This window comes from Myotis myotis, unplaced genomic scaffold (genome assembly GCF_014108235.1).
Source record: "Myotis myotis isolate mMyoMyo1 unplaced genomic scaffold, mMyoMyo1.p scaffold_m19_p_7, whole genome shotgun sequence".
Classification (NCBI taxonomy): Eukaryota; Metazoa; Chordata; class Mammalia; order Chiroptera; family Vespertilionidae; genus Myotis; species Myotis myotis.
The window spans coordinates 4,963,617-4,984,988 of NW_023416379.1; the positions used below are offsets into that span (position 1 = coordinate 4,963,617).

At 52.3% G+C, this 21,372-nt stretch overlaps 1 protein-coding gene across 4 annotated transcripts in view; it reads right to left on the reverse strand.

Annotated features, from left to right (window-relative positions):
* Positions 1–21,372, reverse strand: part of ZDHHC14 (zinc finger DHHC-type palmitoyltransferase 14) — a 178,331-nt gene that overhangs the window by 16,291 nt on the left and 140,668 nt on the right. For 2 of the 4 annotated variants that reach the window (XM_036316403.1, XM_036316404.1), the window contains exons 3-5: positions 17,237–17,395; positions 3,748–3,885; positions 5–53 (exon numbers count right to left, since the gene is read on the reverse strand). In XM_036316403.1, coding sequence (XP_036172296.1) covers positions 5–53; positions 3,748–3,885; positions 17,237–17,395 — 346 coding nt within the window. The remainder of the gene's footprint in view (positions 1–4; positions 54–3,747; positions 3,886–17,236; positions 17,396–21,372) is intronic. The other 2 variants (XM_036316405.1, XM_036316406.1) reach the window with 2 other exon arrangements.

Here is a 21,372-nt window from a genome sequence, read left to right on the forward strand (position 1 = left end):
ATATCTGGCGGGACTGTCCTTAATCGCATTAAGGAATCCTGTTTGCTGTGAACCTGGGGGGACAAAACAACATTTAGTATTAAGACCAACACTTAGAATTCAAACATTCACCCCCAGAAAAACAGCCTTCATGCGGCGCTCTCCCATCTGCACGGAAATAATCGGTGTCTCAGGATCAATGCAGGAACTGTGTCGTGTATGTGCTGCGGGCCCAGGGCACGGCCTGGATGGCGATGCCACTGAAGCTGCTCAACAGGAAAATGGCAGATTCACGAGAGGCAACAGCTGCAGGGTGATTTTTCAGTCAAAGCAGATGGATGTCTGCATCCTCGCCCATAAATTGTAGTTCTGATGACTCCTTTGTTTCCCTAATTTTAATAGGAAAACAGAATACTGCATGTGGTTTTTTCTCTTCTTTCATGAAAGACTGTTTTCCCAGGGTTTGTTAACCCCTGACTCTGGAGGTCCTAGGAACGAGGCTACGTATAAAATATATCTTTCTCTGCGCCCAAAGTACGCACACGCGTTACGCTGAGGTCTACTACTGACTCCTTTTGGGTTTAAGACGTGTTCATGTGAGCTGTCTGTGCCAGAAAATATTTCTCTAAGGGCTCAAGTGAAGATGCATCTGACAAGAGGCAATCTTTAGTTTACGGATTGACATTATGGTTTCTGTGACTCACAGCCCATAGGAGGAACCGTGGCTGCTCCATTGTGGGGGTGATGCGGGTCCCTGATGTACTGCGCAGAGCCCTGTGTTTGGGGACATGGTGTGGCTCTGGGGCAGCGATGAGATGACCAGGGAGGACTGACAGAACAGGATGGTCCTAGTGCATTCCTGCGGCACACGGGGCTGGCGTGGCTGCAGCGTGGGAGCTGCAGGCAGGGTCCCAGGCCCCGCTGTGTGCGTGGAAACCTGTCCAGCGATGGGAAGGCTGTGAGTGGACGGCTCCACGTTCTTCCTCGAGTTCCCATTCCCTCTGTGCGTCGCCCCCTCCTCTGTGCGTCGCCCCCTCCTCTGTGCGTCGCCCCCTCCTCTGTGCGTCCTCCCCTCCTCTCTGTGCCCACTGGCCACCGCGAGGCACGAGGATGTGCCTCGTGAACTAGGATGCCAGCCGTGGGAGAGCCAACAAGGAAGGCTTAGGGCTCCTCTTCCATCCCTGCTAGGGCCATAGGGCAAAACCCGCAGGGGCATGTGGCAGGTCTGAGCAAACACAACCTCGAGGCAAGACAGGACCCAAAGCAATGATTTCTCTGTCCCTCCTGGACCCAATGTGTATCACTTTCCCAAACTCTCCTTCTTCCGTGAGAATTCCAGACCTCGCCTTGTCAGGGATCTGCGATAACAGGTCCTCACCCCACTGTACCCTCCCAGCCCCGTCCCCCATGACCCGGCAGGGAGAACTCGGGTGACAGCTCCCCAGCTGCAATCTTAGGCGGTCATGGGGACTAAGATCAAGCCAAATGGGGGCGGGGTGGGGGTGTTGGGGTGCAGAGCAAGAGGAGAGGAAAAGCATTATTTGCGTTTGTACAATCCATTCGGGTAACGTGTGGACAGATCCGTTCCAAGTGGTTTTTGTGTGGAGACTGGATTAACAATACGCAAGCATGAAGCCCCAGCAAAACTGTTTTCTGAGCTCGGGCAAGTGAAGTGTAAAGGAGGTGACAGTGAACTGTACATCACAACCCGCTGTGGTCAGGGGGGGCCTCCGTGTGTGTGTGTGTGTGTGTGTATATGTTCCCAGAATTTGTGTGTGTGGCTAAGCAAATAAAAACCGGCCCTTATTATCCAGAATGTAAGGGCAAGGCCATACATACAATGTGATCATATATATAGGAAAGCATTTTGAGGCTACTAAAGATGACACTCAGCTGGTTTTGCTCAGTGGTTGGAGTGTTGGCCCATGGACTGAAGGTTCTGGGTTTGATTCTGGTCAAGGGCATGTACCTTGGTTGCAGGCTCTATCCAGGGCCCCTAGAGGGCAACCAATCGATGTGTCTCTCTCACATTGATGTCTCTCTCTCTCTCTGCCTCCCCCCTTCCCTTCTACTCTATCTAAACATCAGTGGAAAAAATATTCTCGGAGGAGGATTAACAAAAAAATATAAAGTTTAAACACTGTTTTGTAGTGTCACAGAAAGTGTGCTGGAGCAGCACATAACTCTCCACTGGTGAACGCAATCGCGTCTTCTCTCTGATTCTTCGGGCTGTTTTCACAGATAGGATCCCGGCTGCTTCTGCCATTATCCGGCTGAAAACTGCAGAGCCACGTTGGCATCCCCCCCAGGCCGCATGGGGGCGGCCTGAACGAATGTCACCCCTGTTCTTGCAGCCCCGCCAAGTGATGGCATGGCGCTCAGGCATATGTTACAAATCTGTGTCACCTTCAGATGGAGGGATTTCAGTAAGAAAAAATGGGAACTAGGATTTAAAATGCTGTTGAAATTTTGGGGTCCTCCATTTAATGTCCAAAATTGACTAACATCTAAAAAGAACTAATGTGAGTCCGACCGGCGGGGCTCAGCAGTTGAGCGTCGACCTATGAACCAGGAGGTCGTGTTCGATTCTGGGTTCCGGGCTCGATCCCCAGTGTGGGGTGTGCAGGAGGCCGCCGATCCATGATTCTCTCTCATCACTGATGCTTCCATCTCTTTCTCCCTCTCCCTCCCTCTCTGAAATCAATAAAAATATATTTAAAAAGAAAAAGAACTAATGTGAAGCTTTCCTTACTATCGACTTCCCCAGCCCCACACAGGCCCACACGGGCCCCCTGGGGAGAAGCGAGGAAACATTTCTGGCTGCAGCCTCAGTGCACCCCCTTTGTGGTTTGAGAGCTGCTGCCTGGGAAGAAAGTGAGGCATGTACTCAGATACTTTCTGGAACATTCCAGAAAGAGGCTCTGTACTTGCTAATGGGTGGCTGTACTTCAGGAATGTGGACAAGAGACCCCGCTGGTCTTTAATGTTGCTAATGGCACTGTAATGGGAGTTTAAAGGCTTAAATTTATAGTTCAAAGCCAATTAACTTCCTTCTCATCACTGCCTATTGTAGGAAAGTAAAAGGCCAAGAGACAAAAGAAACAGTTACGGCCTTCAGAATGGGGAATGAAAAATGCCGTTGGCTTAGACAAATACATATATCAAAGTTCTTTACATCCAAATCTCATTTTTAATCAGGCTGCTTCCTTTCAATGCCCGCCGTAGCTTCCTCATGTTCTAGCAGATAACTGAACATCTTATCCAATGTGAGCCTTTAACATGTAGCTCTGTGTGCAAGAAAACCCAGGCTTTATCCCCAGACACCTTTTTCTAGGGAGGTGACTGCTCTGCTGAAGTAGACATCACGTTAAAAAATTAAAAAGCCCGGTGATTAGTGCAGCACAATATCCTTTGAGAAAATGTGGGGGTGATTCTTCCAGGGGGCTCCCTAGCAGATGAGAAGTGCAGTCACTGAGGTGGGAATAGGGGCAAGTATCAAGGAAAAAGTGGGGAGCCTGTCCCAGGTGTGACCAGGCAGCTGCCCCTGGAAGGATGGGGGATGGGGAGTGGAAAGGAGGGGGCTGAGGTGGGAGGGAGGAAGGCAGAAGCAAAAGGGGGGGGCAGCCGGAAGTGAGGAGGGGACAGGGAGAAGGGGGGGAGAAGGAAGAGAAAGCCCGGAATGATCAAAATAGTAAATCAAACTTAAATCAGAAAACCGAAGTCAGGCAAATGGTTACATACGTAATCTGATTCCACCAGCATACTTACGAAGAATGACGTGGGTGATAACGAATGCAAATATAAAGACTGTCAGAAAAGACAGAGATAAAATAAACATATAAAAAAATCTGTAGTTTCTTTTCCCCACACAGTTGCCTACCCAGGGACAGTGGTGATCAAACCGTTCTGAAAAGAGAGGCAGAAAAGAAAAAAAAGGGGAATCAATTAATCAAGTGTCTTTTTACATGAAGGAGCCTCCCTCCCTCCCCACCCAATGCCGATAATACAACTAAAATAACACAACTACGTATTTACACAGGAGCCCTCAGAGCAAGGCTTAACATGAAGACACTTCAAGAACATGATTATTCTTTCCACAGAACTTGTCTGTTTAAAGGAAACAAAGAGTATACATTTATTCTCATTACAATGAGAAAAGTAAGATTTCACCCTTTGGTAAAAAACAAAACAAATGCAAATATAAGGACTCTGGTTCACAGAACTGTCTTTCCTTAAGATGGTACCAACGCCTCTGACGTCAGTGCTGGGCAGGATGGTGTGCGGTCCCGCCTTCGTGGGTACAGGTTCTCATGGAGACCATACCGAGAGGTCCCAAGGGGCCGGGACAGGACAGAGGGACAATCCCTGGCCTCCCATCCCAATGACAACTGTTTCCTAAGAAATGTCTCTGCTATTTCAATAGTCGGAGAAGAACTGATATTATTATTATTTTAAAAAATATATTTTTATTGATTTCAGAGAGGAAGGGAGTCGGGGAGAGATAGAAACTTCCATGATGAGAGAGAACCATGGATCAGCTGTCTCCTGCATGCCCCCTACTGGGGATTGGGCCCACAATGCGGGCAGCTGTCCTGACTGGGAATTGAACCCGTGACCTCCTGGTTCATAGGTTGACGCTCAGCCACTGAGTCACAAGAAGCAGCCAGTCCTCGCAGAGGATCTGGAGAGAAATCCCAGCGTCACGGTCCTGGTGACAAGCCAGTGGCCTCTTAGTTGCCGGCCCTCAAAGGAAAGCAGTCTGACTGGCGTGCCATCTGGAGAGCCGGGCTCCGAGTGCAGCTGGAAAGGGAACCCGCGCCCAACTATGTCATTTCCCACGTCAGTGACCTACACGGGCTGTGCAGCGGCGAGGTCCACGGGAAGAAGGGCAAAGAGAAGACACGCGGATCAGCCAGATTTTCCTAAGACGCTGAGGCTGTTGTCTTGGGAGACCTCTTCCTTCTCTACCCAGGAGCGCAGGAGATAGTGAGGCGTGGAGGCTGGACCAGAGGCCTGGGACGGAGCCTCTATTCCAGCTGTGAGGCCGACTCCACCTCTTCCAGAGCTCACGCCGCAGAGGACAGCAGGGCGTGGGGGCATGGTTAACAGCCTGGGCCCCACGCAGTGCCAGGCTGCCTCTCCCCCCTCCATGGACACCCGCTCTCACGGGCAATCTCTCTACCCCAAGTTCCAACACCAGCTCTACCCGACGGCGCTACATGCTGTCTCCAGCAATAGCCTCGAGCTGAGCCACCCAACAACTCAGCCTTGACCCCAGAGAGAACTTCCCTTATTCCTCCCCAAACACACACCTCTTTCCCCTTCCCACCTCCTTTCTGTCAACCCAGAATCCCACCATTCTTTTTTTCCTTTAATCCTGAAAATACGTTTTTATTGATTTAGAGAGAAAGAAAGAGAGAGAGAGATCAGTTGCCTCCCATACACACCCCGACCAGGGATCGAACCCGCAACATTTATGGTATATGGGATGACGCTCCAACCCACTGAGCCATGTGGCCGGGGCCCAGGCACCATTCTTGACTCCGTTCTTTCCCTCCCCCTCACATCTCATCCATGAGCAAGTCCCATCAGCAACTCCCACTGTTATCTAAAATTATCTTAGTTATTTGCTTTTCTCTGCCCTCCCTACTCTGAGCCATTAACAAATATCTGTCACGTAAATGAATGAACCTTCTTACCACCAACAGGACACCCAGGCGATCAAGCGCATCGCGGATGTCACCGAGCTGGCGTGCAGACCTGGACCACTAAATGCCGGTGCCACCAGTGAGCAGGTGCCAGCGCCCGGCAGGGTCCAGGGCGAGGCTGCCGCGAAGGAAAAAGGCCACGGCGCCCGGCTTCCGGGCCTTCCTTGCCTTCTTCAGGGGGGACCCTTATTCTCAGACTCCAAATACTCCTCAGTCCCCAGGCATGGACTCTAACAGGGAAACCTAACTCAGTGTGGAAACCAGGCTGCTCTCCCACCACACAACATCCTCCCTTCATGGGTCGAGGATAAACTGGGACGGGGTGAGGGCGTGGGGGTGGCTCGCCCAGTCCCGCACGGTTCTGCTCTGAACGCCCCGGCCCTGGCTCCAGGGAGGGGGGGAGCCCAGGAGCTGCCGGGGGCCGGTCTGAACGGGAGGCTGATGTGGCAATGACTCGTGCTTTTTCAAAGACCCACCCATCGCACACACCCCCGCCTGCCCCCCAGGACAGAGCACACCCTGTCAGTGTTTCCACAGAAATACACACACTGACCTCTACTAATAGTTGTTTGAAACGTCTCAGATGTTGTGGGAGGCTGATGTCAGTGTTACGTGGTTTCCAGGGAAGAAGAGCATCGAATCTGGGCACGGGCTGACACAGGCGTGGCTCCTGGGGACCTGGCTGAAGCAGCCACTGGCTGGAAGGGACAACATCTGGGGGGGGCGCCGACAGCTGGCAGCGTGAGCTGCGTGCAACCACAACATCTGAGACCTTTCAAACAACTATTAGTAGAGGTCAGTGTGTGTATTTCTGTGGAAACACTGACGGGGTGTGCTCTGTCCTAGGGGGAAGGCGGTGTGTGTGTGTGTGTGTGTGTGTGCGCGCGCGCGCGCGCGATGGGTGGGTCTTTGAAAAAGCACGAGTCATTGCCACATCCTTGGTTCTGAAGACGCCCCTGCCAGAGGGAGGGTCTGTGCTCCACATCTCGGCAGGATTCCTGGGAGCTACTCCCTAAGGGGCCACACAGGAACAGAGCCTGGGGGAGGGGGGGGCGCTACACCTAGAAGGTTCTCTAATCACAGAGATCCGACTCAGCGTGTGTGTGTGTGTGTGTGTGTGTGTGTGTGTGTGTGTGCGCGCGCTCACACCTGTTAGCATCTCACTGCCCTGGGATAGTCTGTGGTTTTCCTCTCCTTCCCCAGGTGAGGCTGTGAAGTGAGAAATCATTTCTCATCACCCCAATTGCCCTGGCCCCTATGCAAATGCCTGGCAGGGAGCAGCTGCTCCCCAATATGCTCTAAGTGAGGGGGGATGTCTTCAATGGCCCTTAGTGTTTCTGACCGTTGCTCCTGCTGCCAGGGGGAGACACTGGAGCAGTGGTTCTCAACCTTCTGGCCCTTTAAATACAGTTCCTCATGTTGTGGCCCAACCATAAAATTATTTTCGTTGCTACTTCATAACTGCAATGTTGCTACTGTTATGAATCGTCATGTAAATATCTATCTGATACGCAGGATGGTCTTAGGCGACCCCTGTGAAAGGGTCGTTCGACCGCCAAAGGGGTGGCGACCCACAGGTTGAGAACCGCTGCACTGGAGAGTGACAGCAAAGGTAAGATTCGGGCGCCGAGGGCAGGAAAGGCAGGGGCCTGTGAAACGTGAACCTGTTCAGGAGGGCTGAGCGCTGGCAAACGGTGACTCGAGCTAAAAGGGCCGCGCAGACGGCTGTTCTGTTCACGTGAATCAGCTCCCAGCGGAGGCAGAGGTGGGTCAGTAACCGCAGCTCACAGGACGCTACAGGGGACCCAGAGGCTGCTGGGGAGTTCCAGGGGGGCAGCCGTTGCAAAAAGTCACCTGCCCTCAGATTCCACGTGGGGAAGAAGGTTCCTTTAAAATGGCCGGTGGAACCGTAGTCTAGGAAAAGGCGATACATCCTGTTTTGTTACCTAGAGCCCCAGACTCTAGGCAATAACGAAAAGGACATTATTAACGACGAGGAAAACTGCCGTCCACTGAGCGCCCCTGACGTCATTATTGCGTTTATCCTCGACCACAGCCCGCACTTTCCACCAGGGGGCGCTCCCAGGGAGGTGAGGAGGTGCCCCAGGACCCGCAGGCTCTGAGCACCTGCCCGATCCATCCTTTGTCCGCCACAAGCTCTGTAGACCCAAATTCAAATATTGTGGCGTGGGGGATGGTTTCCATTTTGGACGCGTGGCAGCTAGTGGTTAAATGAAGGTTTCATTTCTGGGAGAGACGGAATATAAAAAAGAGCCCTTAAAAACAAGGAGAAACGGAGAAGTATTAACATTGGAGGGGACAGGAAAATCCACTGAAATATTAAGGGAAAAGTATCCAAAATGTTCAGAATTTAAAATGTCCCAGAAGCTGGGCTCTAACCCAGGCCCCGGAGAGTGGGATGCAGGGAGAGATGAGGAGAACCTCAGGCCCAGCGCAGGCTGGACGCGCTGGACTGCCCGTCGCCGTGGGCTGGGGGAGCCGGGCCTCAGCGTGGGCAGGAAAAGGGGTCATATCCGACTCCGCTCTCCACGGGTGACTGTGTGAAACCACAGATGTAAGCATGCAACTGAAATGTGAAATCCTACTTCGAATGGTAATTAGATTTTAATGAAGTTAAATGTTCTTAAAGGCATGAAGTGGAAAAGGATGTTTCTTTAAACCTAGGACATTTTAGCTCGGCCGGCGTGGCTCAGTGGTTGAGCGTCGACCTATGAACCAGGAGGTCACGGTTCAATTCCTGGTCAGGTCACATGCTGGGGTTGCGGGCTCGATCCCCAGTGGGGGACCTGCAGGAGGCAGTTGATCAATGATTCTTTCTCATCGTTGATGTTTCTCTCTCTCTCTCCCTCTCCTTTCCTCTCTGAAATCAGTAAGAATATATATTAAAAAATCTTTAACTGACTCAAATGCTAGAGGACCACATTCTTAGACACTAAATAATTCACGCTGTTCTAAAACTTTTAGTGAAATCCAAGTTCTTTGTATGGAAACTAATACAATAATTAATGCACGATAATATAAGAATGAACTCTGTTTTGAGTACGCGCAACTGTAAAACTACTTTTGCCCCAGCCTGTACTTCTGTTCCCTCAGATGTTCTGGGTCTGACCTGGAGACATAAACTTGAGAGAAGGACGGACTTCGGGATGCGAAAGGGGGTGAGACTCAGAGATGAGCACACGCACTCCCCAGACACCAGCCAGGAGCCACTGTCGGGGGGCGGGGGGGTAGAGCAGGGCAAACAGGTGACAGACAGAGATGCAGAGAGAGACTTTCGTGACGTGATTGCCTGTGGCTTCTCTGGGTATCGAAGAAGAAGAGCTGCAGTCTGACCATCGCAGGCAGCAGTGAGGCGAGCACTTCTCGTGGGATAAACACAGAAGCCCCTGCTCTGTGACAGGTGGCCATCCCCCTGCATCCCCAGGGCCTGGGCTTGATGGCGGAACCCGGACGGGGGCAGAGAGTCCGTTCCCAGGCTCTCACACTTGCTAAGAATCACCTGGTATTTTGCTAAAATGCAGACTCCTGGATGCGGGTATTCCATCTAAGGAATTCATACCTACTTACATGTACTTAGACCCTAACAAACATGTCATGAAGGAGATTGTTCTGAGCGAATAAAGACTTGGTGGGATTTCACTGTATTTCGGTTATTGCCTCTCTTGCAATTTTAATGTTCATGGAAGTAACTCCTGGTTGAGAAGGAGCCTGCGGAAGGAGGGGGTAGGGAGGGGGGTTATCTGGCTCAAACGAAAGCGTGGCTCCAGCTCCAGCATGCAGACTCGAGGGGGACAGAGCAGGACCGGGAGAGGATCTGAGGCAGCCAGGGACGGAGAGGGAGCCGCTGTGAAAGGCAGGAAATGAGAACTGGCAGGAAGAGACAGAGAAAACAGCGCCCTGACAACCGGGAACGGTTTTAATTTGACACAAGAGGAAGGGAAAGGCTTCCAGGAAAGAATGTCAACTTACAGCCGAGTGAGTCAGAAAGGTGACCTGGAATGTGTCGCCTGTCCCCGGAGCTACTCACTGAATCACTGATAATGAGCTGGAATGAAAACCCATCTCTTTCTGAGAAACAGCTGAGCTGCTCATAAGAAAACCAGGAAGAAGTCAGTGCCAACATCCATGCCCAAGGTCTTATCTGCCTGCTTACAGGGGGTACACCTGGCTCTGAGCTCGTCATGTTGATGACTGAAACCTCTTACGAAAACGGCCGCCTCCTGCACAGCCATGGATGAGTCTGGCTCCCTCTAAGTCTTGCAAAGTGCGAGTTGCCTCACAGCGATGGCAACGCTCCCCGACTTCTCTGTCGTTGTGCAAGTCTCGTGAAACCCCGGGCCCCACTATAGATGATCTGTGAGAAGAAGAACCTCCCCCTTTGTCTTCTGCTGACAGATCTCGTGACTGTACGCGCTCATTTAAAGTCAGAGGTGGGGACAGTTACGGCGGGACTGAGGCGCCCAGGAGCCTCCCGGAGGGGACGCGGAATGGGAGGGAGAAAACGTGACGGGCAGCTTGAATCCAAAGCATGCACAGCTCTGCTGCTTCAACCACAGAGACGCTGAGGAGAGCTGACGGGCCCACCCGAAGGCTCGGGCCGCTCAGGATCAGAAATCCCAGGGGCCGCCTCCGCGAGCAGCAGACAATCTCGGTGATTTGTCTCTTCCACTGCTTTCAAACAGCCCTGCTCTTCCCGGCTGGTCTCTGAGCCTCCGTCCTACTGTCCTGTCTGTCTGTCTACCTGCTGGGCTTCTCGCTCTTCTTCAACCCAGAAACTCCTACCGACACCGTGACACTTGGCGTAGTGACCGGCACAGAGAAATCTGGGCTCTCAAAGATGCCCCCCATAGCCCTGAGCGCACCCCACTGTGCACTCCTCTCCCACAGCCTTCCCCAGCGGCTGTGAGGCCCTCTCTAGCAAGAGCTGTGCATGTAATGATCACTTTGGAGACCCGGAGAACGGAAGTGGACAATGCAGAAACCACTCACACACACGCACGCTCGGGCCACTCCAGCTGGTCTGTGGGTTAGGAACACACTTTGGACTTCATGTCTAATACCGCGTTGTTCTTTATCCAAAATGCTGTTGGTTATTGTGGCTGGCTTGGTTTTGAGTTGAACTTTACTATTATTTTATCTTGTCCCCTGCCTCAAATTGCATTGAGTTTATAAATAATTTTGTGGAGACACTGTGTCTTGACTTCTACTGTGGTTCCTGACACACAGTACCCTATTTTATTGCATTTATTTGGTGTCTAAAAAACGTACTAAACTTAAAAAACTAGCTCTCATGTTTGTTGGTACCGTTATTGTTGGTTTTCTCATCATCTGTAAGAAAGTGATAATAGTGTCTGCTCACTTATGATGGTTATATGTTCATAGTTTCCTCATCCTACTATGTTAATTAGAAAAGCTAGAAATGTTACATATTAGCAGTGATAGTGGACATCCTCATTTGTTCCTAACTTTAATGTAAATAATTCAGTATTTTATTATTTTTTGAAAAAGTTAGCTTTGAAAAAATCGTGTAAAAGGAATATTCTTCATTAGTTTTCTATTGCTAGAGAGCAAGCGACCACGAACGCAGCGGCTCTAAACACCACCAACCATCGCGATGGCTTGGAAACGTCAGCGGTCAGGAGCCCAGCTCAGGTCTCCCCGGCTAAGATCACACGGGCGGGGTGCAGGCCTCGGGTCCTCCCAAGCGGGTGCGGTTGGCAGGATTCTCTTCCTCTCCCCTTCCCAGCCCCCCCCCCCCCCCGCCCCCCATCTTCAAGCTGCACGTGAGCTCCTCCTCCTGCTTGGGTCGCTCCATCTTCTCTACAGGGCACTTGCGATCACAGTGGCCCATGGACAGCCCAGGATCCTCCCCCTCGTTTAAGGTCAGCTCATTACTGACCCGAATGGCGCCTGCAGAGTCTCTCTGCCAGGTGAGGTGACAGAACCCCGGGAGCAGTGCCCCAGGACCAAGGTCACGCAGCCGAGATTCTGCCGGCCACGCCTCCAGCCTTGGTGCTCCGAGGGTCAGAGCTAGAAACAGGTGCCAGGCTGCGGCGTCCATGATCACAATCACACACTTCCGGCCTCTGACCTATTGATAAATTAATAGGCTCAGGAACATTAGAAAATCATCGCACTCCTGGAACACGCCTTTCTCTGTCAGAATGACGAATCCTTTCTGGATGAAGCTGGCTGTGCCATCACGCCGGCTCTGACGTGCATTTATAAATGAGAATCTCCTTTCCTTCTTTGCATCTCATTTCTGTCCGGTTTTGGGGTTCGCTCTCTTGCTGAAATGAGCTGAAAGGCTGTCCAGCTGCTCTCAGCTCGAAACACTCCTCAGAACACGGGGAGCCACGCCTCTCTGGCGAATTCTTCAATAAACTTCTCAGCTTTCCACTGTTGGTCATCTAGTCAAGTTTTCCTCTCGTTCTCTGGTTAATTTCCCATAAAACAATGTTTCATTGAGATTTCCATATCAACTGGTATACAAAATAGTGTATTTTCCAACAAGTAAAAAAAACCAACTCAACTACATTTACCTCATTTGAATCTGCTATTTTCACTTTTCTTTCAGTTTCACTAGACGTTTACCTTTTTGTTGTTTGTTTTCTACAGAATTAGTTCTGTGGTTGCTTCTTTTTTTTTCTGGGTGACTGTTTTCTTCCCTTTTTTCCCCACTCCTCGTTTATTTTGCTATTCTTTTTATATCTTCTTGAGATGGATGCTGTGTTTGCTTATTTGCTTCTAAGTTCGGTTTTGTGTTTTTGTACTCGACTTTTAAAAACTTCTTATTTCACGGACCATCCACCATCCAAGCAAACTTCCCGTTTGGGGAGAACCCCAAAATAGGTGCCAGGCGAGGCCCCGCTCTCCCGCCCCATTATACAAGCTGGGAGTGGGGCAGGGCCTGGTTGTAGAACGAAACGGGCCAGATGCTCTGGCCAGATCTCCGAAGCCAGCACCCACGGGCCTCCCAAAGGGAGTCACAGTTCTAATCGGACGTCAGCAGCGGAGTTAGAGCCCAGGGTGGGGACAAACACCTTGCTTGTGGCCCTGGCACCTCCTGTGCTGTCCTGTCGCCAATGTGACTGGCCTGGGGCAGCCACCCAGCCTTCCCAGGCTCTTCCTGGCTTCTGAGCCCAATTCTCCAGCCTTTTCCTTCATTTTTTGAGCTACTTGATAGTTTCCAAACAATTACTTTTCTGCTTAGGTTAACTGTGTGTTTAAAATTTAGAATTCTGACTGGCATAGAGTTTTCTTTTGCATAGTTCTTAGTCATTCCCTAACTATTCCATACTTGCAATTTCGAAGTTTCTGTCGCCCAGGTGGAGGCCACCTCCCAGCTCCAGGCCAAGCTGCCTCCGCCTGGCCAGTTAGCTGGGCGCTGGCCCAGAGCCCCTGGTCAGGGCCGGGGGGGGGGGGGGGGGGGGTGGGGACTCATGTGGGATTTTGGGACGCGCGCAGTCAGTCTGCGAGGGCCTCACGGTGCATGCGTGCTTCCCTGGCCCCGTGACTCTGCTTTAACGACTGAGCTGCGAGGGCAGAGCTGGCCCCACCGCCCGGCTGCTGGTTGTGCCGGATGGACAACAACCCAAACACTCTGTTTCGAGTGCGCAGAGCAACGCGATGACAACACAGAGAGAGAGAGACCTAGAGAGAGAGAGAATGAGAGAAAGAGACGGAAACAGGTGACGAAGCCAGGGAGAGAGGCATCCGTTTCAGCGTGACCATCACCTCATCCCGCCAGGCTGCAGCAACGGGCCGCCGCCGCCGTGGGGACAAGCCTCGCGCTCCGCAGCATTTGGGAGGTGCGGCAGCGTCTGTCCTGTTACTCGTGGCGGCAGCATTCATGACCAGCAGTCCTGAGCCCGGTGTGGGTGCCGGCTTCCTGGGTGCTTGCTGGGCGCTATCTCCCCTAACCCTAAAGACACCTCGGAGGCAGCACTGGGGTAACCCTGTCTGCAGGGGTGGGAACAGCGGGGGGGGGGGGGGGCAGATCACCTGCCCGGGGGGCCAGTTGACTCAACGCCAGCACCCGGACTCAGGCCTGTGTCTGTCTTAGAGCCATGTCCCCGCCACTGGGCTCTGCCCACAGGTCCTATATTTGCACCAGAGTTCATTCTTCCAAACCATCTGGGAAACGACATTTTCCTCTCTCCGCTCCCAGCACAAAGCTACGTTTACTTGTGAGCCTAGAAAGGATCAACCCAAACCCAATGGTTACTAAGGGAAGGGAAGGGAAGCCAGTGGCAGCCCCAGCTCTCAGCACATCATGTATGTTTCTCCCTGGCTGCAAAGAGGAGAATCCCTTCAATAACAACTTTCCATCTAAAAATAAACTAGTGGCCAGCCCTGCCATTACACCTCCCAGCCGGAGGCACCTGCTTTCCACGCTATTCCCGAGGGCGGGAGGTCCACCTCTCCGGTCTGCTAATGGGCCCCACAGAGGCCGGAACGGAGCTCAGTGGACGGGAGACCTGAGCTGTATGGGCCGGAAGCAGCGGGGGTTTCCCAGGAGGGCTGTGAGCAGCTGCATCTGACAACCAACTGCATGCTACTCATTCCGCCTTCCTCCACGGTGCGGCCCCCGGTCGGGGTGGGGGTGGGGGTGGGGTGCAAGCTGCAGCCCTAGGACCATCACATGACGCTCAGAGGCAGCTGTTGGCAAGGGGCTTTTGGTCCAGGGTTCCTCCTCTTTTTATTTATTAAACATATTTATTTTTATTAACTTCAGAGAGGAAGGAAGAGGGAGAGAGAGATAGAAACATCAATGATGAGAGAGAATCACTGATCAGCTGGGGATCAAGTCTGCAACTCAGGCATGTGTCCCGACCAGGAATTGAACCGTGACCTCCCGGTTCACAGGTCGACGCTCAACCACTGAGCCACAGTGGCTGGGCAGTGTTCCTCCTCTTGACGCCACCCCCAAACATCCCCTTCTTCTCTTGTCCCTTCACTGTTCTCCCAGTTACAGGCGCCCAGCATGCTTGGCTGTGAGAGCTGACTGCCACGTGACTGGGATTTATCGCGTCGGTTGCGGAAGGCCCCTGGCTATTCCAGACTAGGGACTCTGACCTTCCCAGCTGGTGGTTTCCACGAGAGAGGATACCGTCTGAAGCGGTTATACCAGAGGAGAAGTGCACTGTTCACTGGGGTCGACACTTCATTTTGTAAGGGGATTTTACATCTAATTCCTCAGGGTTCTTTAAGGAACATGTAAACCTATGGGCGATGGAGGGAACACATGAGAGAATTAGATGACCTTTTAGAAAGTGTTTTATAATAACCCAAAGGGATTTTTAAAACACTATGAGACGGGGAAGAAAGCTGTGTCATGATTAGGAATCTAGCCTAGAAATAAGACACAGAGGACTGAGACCAACTGCTACAAATGAATGAACAGACGCAGTCAGGTGTCTAGTAAACATTACACAAATGATAAAGAGAAGGGGGTTCGAAGTTAACTCCCTACCATAGTAGAAATTGGACAAAGTCTTTAGACTCCAGGGAAGGTGTGCAAATCAGATTTTATGTGAAAAAGTGTAACTTACATACATTCCATCCCATAATAATAGTAACTACAGAATTACAGCCCCCAAAAGGGTCTTGAAAATCCCTACAGACGGTTCCCCTGAAGATACGTAAGCCACTGTGATGTGTTGGCTTAAAAATGTCCTCAAGATGGGCCTGAGCTGGAGTCCGCAGGAAGGGTATGAGAAACCAAACAAGGCTGTCAGTGTCCCTGTAGAAACCCCGATGTGCCCTCACATGGAGGACCAGGTATGCTTTTGGTCCTCCCACCGTAGATGGCTATAGGACAGTGGTTCTCAACCTTCCTAATGCCGCGACCCTTTAATACAGTTCCTCATGCTGTGGTGACCCCAATTTCATTGTTACAAATTGAACATAATTAAAGCATAGTGATTAATCACAAAACAATATGTGATTATATATGTGTTTTCTGATGGTCTTAGGCGACCCCTGTGAAAGGGTCGGTCAACCCCCGAAGGGGTCGCGACCCACAGGTTGAGAACCGCTGCTATAGGAGATTAGGAAACTGACCAGAGAAAGCCAATCAAAAGTATGAAGGGAGCAGCGTTAATCACAGCGACAGTGCTAACAATTACAGAGCATTCGCTGTACACCAGGCACTATTCCAAGTGCTTTGCGTGTGTTAAATCATGAATTCTCTCAACCATCCCACGAGGAAGGGACTGCTATGGACCCCGCTGAGAGATGAGAAAACCAAGGCACAGAGAGCTGAAGTAGTTTGTGCACGTCACAAAGCTCGTATCTGCATCCAGGCCATGTGGTGCCCGATTCCAGGCTCTTAACCACAGGCTACTTCCCACCTGGGCAAGACTGAACCGAATTCCACGCTGTCCCGCCGGCAGCAAGGCTACAGGTGATCTATGTGAGCCAGTAAAACCGAGACCAGGCCCGATAGGGGAATCTTGGCCTTTCTAACCCACCGTAGAGGATTCAAGTTAGAATAAAGCACGTTTCAGATAAATAAGAGGAAAACGGCTTTGCACAGCAGGAAGTACATGATACCACTTTACTTTCCCCCAGGAGAATAGACTACCTATTCTGCCAGACTCAAAGAGAATGTTGGCAATCGATCGTGTGTTACCGAGGGAACAAGTTTGCTCCGAGGCGTCCGGTCCTTTCTGCAGGAGGGAACGGGGTTTCGGGGCCTACGTGCTCAGGAATGTCCTTAGGTATGTCTCTTAGAGGCAGGTGTGGGGCTGAGGAAGGAGGCCTTCCCTCGTCCGTTTCTCCCTGCCCTCCCTGTGCCCGGGGTCTGCTGCCATCTCCTTAACAGGAAGTGCTTGACAAAAAATTCCAAGGGGCTGGGGAGCCAGGTCAGTCATATAAATCCTGTGCTGGGCTGGCCGTGGCCTAACAGTAGGGCCAAGTCCTGCAGCTGAGGACCCCTGGGCTCCACTGTGCTCCCTCTGTCCATCCCCTAGTCCGTCCTGGGGGGAAGTCAGTAGACAGATGGGAGGTCTCGGTGGTCTCTGGGAAAAGTGACAATCCTGACTGTAGGCCCGGAAGTCTCTTGTCCCTTTTTCTCTCCTTCACTTCACATGCCTCCAACTCCCCACCCCAGCTGCCCCTGGAGGCACCACACAGAGCACAGCCGGCAACTCCCGCAGCCGCTCACTGGGCAACCGGGGGACCTCGGGGTGAGGTGGTCTTATGTCAAGTGCCTGCTGACCTGGAGGCTCCAGGGAACAAGGAACCCCCCTGGTATGCGTGCTCAGGGAGAAGGCCCCGGGCACTGCACGGGACGGGGAGCTGCAGGGTGTGAAAGAGGAAAATACAGGGTTTGGTAAGGCTCGGTGACCGGGATCAGCGGCAGGGGGCAAAGACGGTGGAACATTAACGATTACTGAGTGTTCGTTCACAGGCTTACAGAGACGCACACACTCCCTTTAGCAAAGGCAGCCGGCCACCCCATCAGCCACGGCGTCCGAGCACAAGCAGAGCTGGGGACGGAGGCGGTGTCCGCGTCCACTCACCTACGCAGTTATCACAAAGGCTACAGTGAGAGGCACGAGGGGGCCGGAAAATCTTGCAGGTGAAACAGTATTTCAGTTTCACGGTCTGGCCATTGATGATGACTTCTTTGGTTCTGGGAGGCGAGCGGTACCCCCCTGAACTGCTGCCGTTGGCGATATCTGTGGAGAAAAGAAGAAAAAGAGCGCATGCCCTTAACAGAGCACCTCCTCTGCAGGCCCTCGCACCTCGGGGGCCTGGGGTCCCTGCGCCTTTCTGGGAGTCTCCTGACACCTGAGGCCCGGAGGGCTGGCTGTCCCCTAGCCTCCAGCTCCTGGCCAGGCCGGTGGGAGTGGCCACGTGACTGAGCTCGGGCCACCGGGGTGCCAGCACGCGGGCACTGCCCAGAGGGTGGGAACCTTCCCGGAGTCCTGCTCACTGTCCCCTCTCTCCTCAGTTCCCGCTCTCGCTCTCGGGACACACTGGAGCCACAAACCTGGGCCTGAAGGACGGCCCACGCCCAGGAAGACCTCCCCTGAGAACTCTTCACGGGGCTACGTTGTTACATTGTTGCCTAGGGCAGTGGTAGGCAAACTGCGGCTCTCGAGCCACATGCGGCTCTTTGGCCCCTTGAGCGTGGCTCTTCCACAAAATACCGACTTCTGCGCATGGGCCACGAAGTTTCAATCGCACTGTACGTGCGTGCCCGCATGTGGTATTTTGTGGAAGAGCCACACTCAAGGGGCCAAAGAGCCGCATATAGCTCGCGAGCCACGGTTTGCCGACCATGGGCCTTGGGAACTCTTCACTGGGCTGTGTTGTTACAATATCCAAAGGTTTGGTTTCACCTGTTACAGCAGCTAGCATTGCCCTCATTATACTGTGGGTGATAGTGAAGCTGGACAACCAAGGGGTCCGGGCTGCCTGTCATTACTTGAGCCAATTCAGCAGAGACAGGGTTGGATCATATATGAGCGTTTATTCCAATACTGCGGGCAGCATGGGAGAGCAGCAGGTCAGCCACAAAAATTTGCTCTGCAGCCCCCATAAGCCAGCTGCTTAGATAGAGAAGGACAAAGATTACGTGGGGGAGTAGGCAATGCAGGCTGGGGTGGGACGCCATTGTTTGGGCAACTAGGTTGTTAATCTTTCCATGATAATAGGCAGTTATTGAATGAGAATGGACTGCATGGGGTGGGGGTAGGGGGGGGGCACATACAATTCCCAGCCAGGTTAGAATGTCCTTTCTTTAACCAGCACAAGGCAATCAGAGTTGACAGCATGATTAATATTTCTCATAACCATAGCCAGCCCCCAATATTCTATTTTTGCCCCTAATGATAGTACGTCAGGAACACTTTCTCCGGTGTACTGCAAATTGAGCTCAAATAGCTCTTCATTTTGCCCACTGGCCTCCTCAAAAACACCAGGTATTGGCTGTGGGGAATAAATAAATATGTATATGTGTATATATATGCAATCATTACGTGTATATTTTAAAAATAATGTCTATGTTTTGTTTATTGTCTGACCTTATTTTTTAGAATCCTTTTTTAAATATTGAAGAAAATAGAAATACATCTAATTTTTAAGTGCCATGTGATCTTACAGCCTGGTTCTTGTCCCTGAATCCCAGGGAGCTTTTCAAACTCCCCGAATGCACAGACCCTCCCCAGCCCGTTACATCAGAGACTCCGGGGTGGCCCCGACTGCAGGGAGGAGAGCCCTGCTCTGCGGGGAGAGAAAACACCCAGTCTCATCCCCGCGCAGACCTCACAGCCCTAGCAGGCTGCCCGGGAGAACGGGGCAGCTGGCTGTGCGGGAACAGGCCACAGGCCACAGGCCACAGTGACGGTGAACAGCGAGAATATCCGTGCGGCTCCGGCCAGGGCTCTGACGGGGAGAACACAGGCAGAGCGGGCCTGGGGCTGCAGGAAACCACGGGAACCTTCGTGTTTCTCAAAACAGTGTTGATACCAGAAAGGTAGCTGCTCACTTTAGTCCACACACACTCGAAGGACACGCGGACAGCGGCCCTGCGGCATACACCTGGTAAATTTCCAGAGGCGGAAAGGAGTCCCATCATCCACTCAGCCCCACGCACACTCAGCCTGACTTCATCGGTGGAGGACAGTCTGGCCCCAGGGGTGGGAAAGGCTCCCCAGAGATGGGACCCGCAGCCGACGCTGAGGACCATGCTGCAGGGCCTGTCGCTCCCCGCGAGGTCCGGGCGGCAGCCACGCACCAGCGCCTGGCAGACAAGCAGGCTCTGGGTGCCCCTGAAGCAGCGCCGCAGACTCTGCATTTGCCAAGACCCCAGGGGTTCGTGCGCGTGGGAGTCTGAGAACTGGGCTCTGAGGCCTGTGGGTGCTCCCCCCCCACATCACCCATGCCTCTTACCCTCCCATTCCTCCTGGTTATGTACCCAAACACATGCCCGGGTCCCACTCACAGGAAGCCGCTTCACACGCCACTCCCAGCCACCCAAGCGTTTTCCGTGGAGACCCCACCCCGGTGACCCAGAACAGCCAGAGGTATCTGCAGGGCCGCCCTCACTCACCAATAGAATCCACAACCCACATGGGATGATTCCAGGCCCCCCCTTCACCCCAATCTTCTTTAAGCGGCTCTCAGAGCCTGGCTGGCATGGCTCAGTGGTTGAGTGTGGACCTAGGAACCAGGAGGAGATTCGATTCTCGGTCAGGGCACATGCCCGAGTTGCAGCATGATCCCCAGTGTGGGGAGTGCAGGAGGCAGCTGATCACTGATTCGCTCTCATCATTGAAGCTTCTATCTCTCCCCCCTCTCCCTTCCTCTCTCTCTTCCTCTCTGAAATCATTGATGTTTCTATCTCCCTCCCCTCTCTCAGAGCCCCGAAACCTGCCCCTAGCCCTTTAGACCAAGGCTTTGGTGTTTGGAAAACACCACTGGCAAGGGGAACCTTCTGAGTGATTACTATTCATGGAAAATTACAGTTCCACAAGCGATTGGAGAAGGAGAGGAAGGAGAGCTGAACCCGAGGGGGAGACGGCAGTCTGGTGGGCACGGAAGTGGAGACGTGAGGAGCAGACTCCCTGCTTTACCTCCGTGAGGACAACCCTTCTACTCAGGATGATTAAACTGCTGGGGCGCCATCCCAAGGGCTCTCGGTGGCCTTGCCCAGCAGGACACCCTCCTGGCATGTGCCCACCGGCCTGGCACCCCAGTGGCTGCCCTAAGGGAGAGTGCTAAATGCAGCAGACCTCCGGGAGGCCCTGAGCTCCCATAGCATCGACACTGGATGCGGAAGGCTCTCAGCCAAGGAGCTGGTGCTTCCCTGAACTCCAGGATGAAATAACTGGCTTTGAACCCATCAACGTGAAGGTCAGATCTCTCCCGGTGCCAACTGGGTGCCACTGGGGCCTGAATTAATTATGACCTGGTGCCTCCCCAGCCTTATGTCGGCTGTGAGATCTACTGTGTCTGTTTAGCTCTTGCAAACATGGGTAGAAAAACTAGAAAGCAGATACAGGTTTAAAAAGAACCAGAACCCAACCAATAATACTGTATTTGTGTTCATTTAATGAGAAGTTTAAACACCAATTTGTCAAGGAGATGTTTTAAGAAGCAGGGATGACAAACGCATCCACTATTGCAGTGGTTCTCAACCTTGGCTGCACATTAGAATCACCTGGGAATCTTTTTTAAAATCCTGGGCCTCATCCTCCGGAAATTCTGTTTCTTTGTTATGGGGTGGGGCCACAACATTAGTAACAAAGAAACAGAATTTCCGGAGGATGAGGCCCAGAAATCAGGATTTTAAAAAGATTCCCAGGCGACTCTAATGTGCAGCCGAGGTTGAGAACCACTGCTCTAGAAGGACCACTAAGTGCCTAGTTCTGTGCGGCAATGACTTGGAGGAGGGAGTGTTCGTTAGCGCACCTTGAGACAAACTAGTGATCTTGTCGTTCCAAAGCACATTTTCGAAAGATTAAACCTTTGATACAAAGTGAGCTGAAGGCCAGAACCCAACCTGGTCTCTGGGCTGGACAGATGCTAGGATGTTCGCAGCTACCACAGCTCTCTTTTGGGGGTTAGGGGGTGTCTGTTACATATATTCACTAAGTAATGCAACTAAAGACAAGAAAAAGAAAGTGCTTAGTACTTTTGACCTTTTTAA